An 8,460-nucleotide genomic window follows, 5' to 3' on the forward strand; every position below is an offset into this window, starting at 1 on the left:
TGCAAATATTATATTATCTTTAACACTTCCATCGAATATATCTTACAAAAGGAAAAAAATAAAAAGTATCTTTATAATAATAAAAAATCTCATTACACTAATTTATTTAAACTTACATCATAGATTTTATCTACAAAATACTGTAGCAGTTTGGCCAGTTTTTCAATCGAGGACCACAAATATACACATTACATAATTAATCAATAGGGTATTCATAAAGTACAGGTAATGAAATCATACAACTAGACTTAATTCTAAATCAAAATACAAAAATAGTAAAAAATAGTTGCACATTTCCATATTTGCAACTTGTCATTGTTGTGCATCGAATACTAGTTAACAGTGACTGTCCACACGAGAGCCACAAGCCAGGCGCCTGCGCAGCGCACAGTGCTTTACAAAGGACAACAACAAGCTGCGTCTACCCGCATACCGCTACCCACTACCTAGGAACACTACAATTTCCTCCATTGAAAAACTGAGTCCAATCTGCTAAGTGAAATATAAAAAAGATAAATAACACATAGTATTTTCCATGAATTTGCATGCACCCGTTATTTTATGAATTGAGAAATATTTTTTCTATCTTTTATTCATATTCATGTCTTTTATAACAATATTATATAAAGTATACAATACAGACTAAGACCGGCCTCCGCGATGCAGTTGGCCAGTAATGTACACAAGGACCTAATATCTTCTTAAAAAAATACTGTTAGATTGAAAGTAGCTAATCCTATTAATATATCATTATGTATATTATAAGGGTACAATTACAATCGTACGAGTGATGATTACACTAGGTGAGATCTCCGACGCCTTCGGGCGGCCCGCCGCGCCGTCCGACGCCGTCCGAACGGATATGCAAACTTTTATTACATACGAGTACACAGTAATACATACCAGTACACTATAGTAAGTATGAATTCAATAAGTATTAAAAATACGTAATTTCTCTATTGGCCTTTCGTTCCCACGTGAAAAATTAGATAATTATCGCGTACGAATATATATTATGTATTAATATTTAAATATCAGTATATTTCTTAGATCGGAGGACGTATATGTATACAGGCTCGCTCTAGAAGGTACGTCGTCGTAAGCGCACGCGGCCTCTCGGCCTCTCGTTCCCTTACACCCTACGAATATATCGATACCGAACGAAGACATCAAAAACGACTCGGCATTATAATTATACGAAAATAAATAGCCGGCGAGTCGCGCGGCCGATTATTGCTCCTATCGATAAATTTACACATCGACGTAACGAACGAGAATACAAAAAGTTATGGAAAATCGTACGGATATCACAAGCGGCGGGCGGCGCGGGACGCCCCCGCGGAAAATAAAAAAATAAATCGCGGCGCGCGTCTCTCTCGTAAAAAAGTAAAGACTCTATGAGCGGGTCGCGCGGGGCGGCTAGCGCGCGGGCGCGGCTCAGTTGGCGAGGAGCAGGTGCGCGGGCGCTGGCGGGTACGGGGGCGCAGAGGCAGGAGCGGGCTCGCGTCGACCTACAAAGTATGCGGCTGGGTCGGCAGCTGGAGACAACGCTCGCGACGCCAGCTGCTGCTGCACTGCACGCTGCTTTATGTAGTTACTGAACTCGGTGGGAGACATGCGGTTGGCGCGCTTGCTGCTCGTCTTCAGCTTGGTGCTGCCGAATTTGGTTTGCGCGAATGTGGCAGTGGTAAATGTAAGCGGCTGTGCGCGGAATGGCGGCGCGGGGGAAAAGGCGGCAGGCGCGGGCGGCGACGGGGCGGCTGCAGGCTCCACCGGCCGGAAGCACTGGGCCTCAGGATTGAACGCGCGGGTCACCTACAAAGCAAATAACAACTTATTACACATAGTAAATATGACGATTTTGACGACTACAAATTTGATCAATTTCAAAGACTTAGACATGTGCCGATCTTAACTGAAGACGATTTGTGGTTAAATTCTGAAAGGCTTGCTTTACTTACTTCTCGGTCAGTCCGCTCATCGGCGGCACGCTCATCGCTGCTGAAGAGCACCTTCACCGCTCCTTTCTCCCCGATGCGGTATGATACTTCACCTACAATACAAAAACAGTGCTTTATAGTCACAAACAATAAAAAGATCGTAGTAGTTTACAGGTATAGAATTTAAGGGTCACGTTCAGTATCGACCTTGTCAGTCAGTCACGTCAGATTGCAATCATCGGAAAACACTAAAGAATGTTTTACTTTTATCTCTAAAATTTTTGAGCGTGTTCGAATTATCTTTATACTCAAATTACAATCTTATTGTAACGACAAGTTGGTCTTACCTGGATCAACCCATACAGCGAGATCCCTTGGTAGGTGTTCCAACACATCTCGGACAGGAACGCCTGACTCCCGCGCCGCGCGCTCCAGAACAGGATCCAAAGGACCCCCGGTCTTGAGGCAGCGGAAAGCCGAACCGCGGCATGGTCGGTCCGGGTACCAATGCCCCCGGAACTTGTCTTTCAAGGCCTTCTCCAACTCCTCACCGAAAATGTTCACTCGCCGCCTCGGCAGCTTGTTGTACAGGTACGATATGACGAAGTTTAGGGCCACTTGCACTTCAATATGCATTTTGGTATCACTGTGGACAAAAGAAAAAATATTACCTACAATTTCCTTGGCAAATACATATGTAATGCTCTGGTTTGGGCTGGTTGTATAAAAATTCATGGCACTTTCTTGTTGGCTACAAAGGGAATTGACGCGACCTATTTAATTTTAAAACAAAAGAAGCCAACTTTTCGGTAGGTACTTGGCACTCCTAGGAGCATTACTAACTTTCTTTTTACAACGTTTTTACTTGCTATACTCTGTTGGCAAACTTAACAATGTGATGTATATATATATATATATGCACACACACACACATAAGTATATATATACACATATATATAAGTGTATCTACATAGTTACAGATACCTTCCTTTATTTACACGTAAGTTAAGCGAGACCATGACCATAAAACAATAATAAATTCCTGCCATTACATTGCAAATTAAATAACTAGCTAGCTATTACAGAAATTGTTTCCGACGTTACTTATTGCGTTTTGTGCTGAAAATAGTTGAAAATCAATTTAGTTTCTTAGTAATCGCGACGAATCGATGAAATTGAATCGATATCGACGTGTTTCTAGGAATAGGTTGTCGCATGGCGATGTGCAAATTGAATATTTAAATTGTGATTACTTCGTCGGAAGTTTCCTTTTTCCAATCGAGCCTTTTAAATATTCATAGGCAACCCCTTGGATCGTATAATGTAGGCCGTTGGTAGAGCCACATCGTTGACGAGATAAATGTTTAATATGTAGGTAATTGTAAATAAAATCGCTTTGCAAGCGTGCACGTTAACATTATCGACGAATTTTTAACATAGTGTATATGCACAAAATGCACAAGGTAAACAACTGGGCATAGTTTTTATTTTTGAAAACAAAACACAGTCTTAAGTCCTTGGCCAAAGTGATTTTGACACGCTACCGACTTTTAAACCGACTTCAAAAAAAGGAGGAGGTTCTCAATGCGATTATTATTTATTTTATTATTATTTTCAACGGTAAGGGTTCTGGTGAAACTATATGCATGTAGGACTTGTCAATTGTAGGTATGTATGTATGGGTTTTTGGGATACAAGGCACTGACTGGTGCTGAAACTGTTATGGGTAGGTGTGTCGTTTCCACCAGGCGCACGACTTCCTCTTCCTGTCAATAGATTGATGTCATAAAAAAATAATTAAAATTATTTTGGTAAGAATGCAAATGCAAGGTATCAAAAGTCAGTGATATCTTTTCTAAAGACAATTGATTATTTGTTATAAATGTTGTAAACCTAATAGGATCCATTTTTTAGAAAATAAACTTAAGTAAGTCATACAATACTATAAATAATCACTTCTGCAGTAGGTTCTTGTTGTTGTCATTTGACCATAAAGAAAGAAAGAAGAAAGAAAACTGTTTATTGCTACAGACACGCATATAAACAAAAAAAAACAGAAATTAATATACAACAAATTAAAAAGAATATTATAACAATTTACATGATATAAGCAGTAATTTGAAATCATGCGTGTTGCGGCTTTACAATCTGCGAGTAATATATATCTGTAGGTTTAACATCAACATTTTGTTTTTTAATTGCGAAAATTCCACACATTGCTGGTATATGTGAGGCGCACTTTAAGTTTCCGGAATTAATAAGAAAAAATTACTATAAATGGTCAGAAATGAATTTATTGTTTTTCAAAATATTCTCAGTTAGCGTTAATGGACTTTTTCATACGATTGAACATATTTATGCCACTCCTCCGTGACCATCTTTGAAACATATTTTTCATACTCTTCGACAGCTTCTTCAGGTGATGAAAATCGTTGACCGCGTAACTGGTTCTTAATTTTTGGAAATAAATAAAAGACACAAGGTGCAATGTCGGGATTGTACGCGGGATGGCTCATAAGGTCAACGTTGTTCACCTTCAAAAATTCATTTGACTTTCTGGCCGTGTGAGAACTGGCATTATCGTGGTGCAAGATGATACAGCGTTTACGGTTATTTTTACGGAGTTTGTCAATAATTTCCGGCAAACAAATGGTCGTGTACCAATCACTATTCACGGCACAACGATTCTCCAAAGCAACAGCAGCCACGTGTCCAGTTTAATTAAAAAAAGAAGCAGTCATCCGCTTAGAGGCACTTCGCGCGCTCGCCACTTTGGTTGGTTTCGGCTCATCTCGAAAGAACTATACGCTCGATTGCTGCTTTGTTTTGGGATCGTAACTATAAATCCACGTTTCATCACCTGTTACTATGTCCCATATCAAATTTGACGCCCCTTCGTTGAATCTGGTAAGCATGGCATTGCACCAAGTGACGCGATCCGTTTTTTGAGCCTCAGTCAAATTGTGTAGATCCACCGAGAGCACAGCTTTTTCACACCCAAATGTTTGTATAGTATTGATTGTATTTAACTCATGCCTATGCCTAAAGATGCCCGAATCTCATGGTATGTCATATGCCTGTCTGTTTTGATCATATGGCGCACAGAATCGATGATTTTGTTATTCACAGCAGTGGACGGGCGGCCATCACGAAATTCGGCACTGAGATTCACAAGGCCGCGTTTGAATTCTGCAAACCAACTATAAATAGTAGTCTTGAATGGTGTTTCGTCGCCAAAAGCAGTTTGAAGCCGAGGGAATCTCCGCTGAACTGTTAAGTTATACTTAAAATCGTAGAAAATCAAACTCGTAGAAAACTTTCACGAGTTAATCCATGGTGATGTACAAATCCAACGTATACAACCAATTTCTAAAATGACATCACAATGTAAAAACAAGTGACAGAGAAACTGTATTCTACAGCCAAAAAGTTCCATTTTCAAATGTTGTAATTACTTTTTAAATATTGTTTATGTAAGTGGCCAGTTCCGGAAACTTATAATGCGCCCTATGTAGTAAGTATAAAAATTGGTATAAGAACCATTCAAATCTACTACAAATAATGTGTCATATAATAGTCCTCTTAAACGCCTATGCAGACAGTACAATGTCTTATCTAAAGATCTCGATGTATTCCACCAGAGCACTAACACATTCGTAAAAATTATAAAGAACCATGACTTTGCCGTATCACGCGAACACCTCACAGAGTGAAATATTTTCTTTTAAACTATATCATTGTTTATAAGACTTAGATAGCCATATATAAATTTTAAATGTTATTTCAATGTTGTGCGCGGTTGTTATTGAGATATACATAAATTTGTTTGTTTTTGTTATAGTGTTATGGTTTTAGGTGTATTGTATAATTTGTATCTTGTAACTGTGCCAAAATAAATAAATAAATAAATAAATAAATACGTAATTTTCATATTTTTATGAGAATACATTTTATGTCGTAAGTATACAAGTTTCAATTCTTGTATGTATGTATTTAGATGTCATATATGTATGTTTTCAGATCAATTAAAATACATTCATGTATTGAAAATAAATAAATTGAAGTTGAAAACTGTCAAACAGCGACTGCCATATTGATTTCGTAAATGGGTTAGCTTATCTGCCATCTTCATTGTTTGTTCTATTTTGTTAAGTTAGGTACTATTGTTCAATATGTATTTTTTTTTAATATGCGAGATGTTAACAAATTCAGGCCCAAATTTAAGATGAAATATTATTAATGATCAGAAGCTATTTGTCCAATAACTTTTCTAAATATTGATAAGAAGTTATAGATTCATATAATGCCACGTAAAAGTTGTTACAACTTTTAGTGCGCGTCGAAAACGTTAAGAAAAATAATACCTACGAATTTAAGCAGGTGTATAGATCAATACCTAACGTGCCCATCAACGGATAAAGTTTTTGAAAATAGCTGAGAAGAATATATGAAAACCTGTCAATATTTCATTTAGAAAGATCCACAATATAAAATACAAACAACGCCCGCCCATATTGGAAAAATACGACAGCTGTCTATAAAAATGTTTTTCTTCTAAGCATGGCCCTAGGCCCACGGCTACGCCAGTGAAGCCGCGAGAATATTTTGCTTTATAACTTTTGCAGAAATTTCAAGTCTTTTGAAATTTATAAGCGGAAATAGACTGAACAAACATCATTAGATATGCCGTTTATTCAAAATATTTCTTCATAAGTCGTCAATCAAGAGATACACATTGTATATTATTATGTTCAAACACTACAAGTAAGCCTTCTAAAACATAATCAATATAGTAAACACTAAATGAATAATGTAGTAAGTACGTCAAAGATCAAGTAGGTTGATTGTGAGCGTTATGTTGATTGTGAGTAGGTAAGGTACATAATATGCCTTTTAATTGTTTCTATTTTGTTTCGTTTGTCTAGGTATTATTAGTCTCTTTTTTGTATCTGTTGTGTTGTGGCGTTGCAATAAATGTTTTTTCTATTATATTCTAATATATTTATTCATACATTAAGCTACTACTTCTATTAGACCCTTCTGACCGAGATTCACAAAATAATGGCTATAGTTTGGCGGACATCCAATGTTAAAGAACCAGTTCCACAAAATATAATACCTCGTATTGTGTCTCAGACGAAAAACTTGGACATATTTATTCAAGTATAACGACTAATACGACGTATAACTTTTGTCCTTATCTTTGTGTAGTCACATTTTCAACATAAAAATAAGAACTTATATTAAATATAAGTTCTTCTTTTCTTCAGTAGGGCTAGCCTTACAGTACGCGACTTGTACGAGAGCGACATAAAGCACGAGATCTCTTTGCGAGAATAGCAGTATCTGTTCTTATGTATAAGTTCTTAGAGATAAAACATGTTGTACATATATAGTAGTCTTTGTACTGTCACGTACATTAATATATTGTATAATAATTGTGATATGTAATAGATGAGTTTGGGTGTAAATTATGATTGCCTTTATTTGTCTTCATGGCACCCGTGATGTAGGGTTTACCTTGTCAACTTATGTCTCAGTGTGATGGGCGCAGTGACAGTACCCCTCAGAGCATACGTGCAATTAAATACATGTTAATATATGTGGCGCGCAAATGACACGCGAATACGTCTTTCGCAGACAGGCGTATTTGCAGCGCATTCGTCAGATCTGTATGCGGCCTAAAGCTTTGAGTGACACTGCAACTGTTATGGACTGGTGTGTCGCTTACTACCAGACGTACGACTTGTTCGTCCCGTCACTTGGTATCGTAAAAGAAAATATTTTGTAAAGATTACCCTACTAACATTTCCTCCGAAAATCGAATTTGATTTACGTATATATTTATGTAAGATACCTACATACTACCTAATGTATAAATGAAAAATAAATAAGTGTGTAACTACTTAAAATAAATGAAAGGGTCTAGTAAACCTTTAGAAGAACCCTTGACCGGTCCTCGATAAGTTTGTTTGTTTAGCAGCGCTTTTGTTGTCAGAAGTTTCGGAGGAAATCGACTATTTCGTATCCCAAAGGGATAGGAAAGTATTTATTGTAACAGCGGTTTGAAGAATTAAGTTTTTTTAAAGCTATTATGTGTATACTTGTAGATACCTTTACAACAAGCCGCTCGACCAACGCTCCCAAGTACCTATATATTTGGTACTATTTCTCTGTTTTTTGTGTAAGTAAGTGAAAGGCGTAACGTAAATACGTTTACGTTTGCAATAGAAAACCGGATCAGATTGATAAAATATTCCATACATTTAGATTGGAGTTACACGTAAATAGAAAAACAACGATATCAAAATAAAGGCACGAAACGTACATAATACAATAAGGCGGAGCATCCAGGCACATTTTCCAGGTAAATGGTTCCCACCATTATATCTCGAACAAAGCTACCCTTGTCACGAGGAAGGCCGCGATGAGAAATGGCGGCCTATATGTGTGGTACAAGATAAAAGAGGATAACCAAATGTCTTTGAAATGTCTTTGTTTTTACAACAGCATATTTATA

The 8,460-nt window shown here is 37.3% G+C and overlaps 1 protein-coding gene across 1 annotated transcript in view; it reads right to left on the reverse strand.

Annotated features, from left to right (window-relative positions):
* Positions 1-8,460, reverse strand: part of LOC113237178 (protein Tob1) — a 69,873-nt gene continuing 61,413 nt past the window's right edge. The window contains exons 2-4 of the mRNA XM_026473496.1: positions 2,288-2,586; positions 1,962-2,053; positions 1-1,815 (exon numbers count right to left, since the gene is read on the reverse strand). Of these exons, the coding sequence (XP_026329281.1) occupies positions 1,438-1,815; positions 1,962-2,053; positions 2,288-2,576 (759 nt within the window). The 5' untranslated portion in view covers positions 2,577-2,586 and the 3' untranslated portion in view covers positions 1-1,437. The remainder of the gene's footprint in view (positions 1,816-1,961; positions 2,054-2,287; positions 2,587-8,460) is intronic.

This window comes from Hyposmocoma kahamanoa, unplaced genomic scaffold (assembly GCF_003589595.1).
Source record: "Hyposmocoma kahamanoa isolate Upper Pololo Valley unplaced genomic scaffold, ASM358959v1 93, whole genome shotgun sequence".
Taxonomy (NCBI): Eukaryota; Metazoa; Arthropoda; class Insecta; order Lepidoptera; family Cosmopterigidae; genus Hyposmocoma; species Hyposmocoma kahamanoa.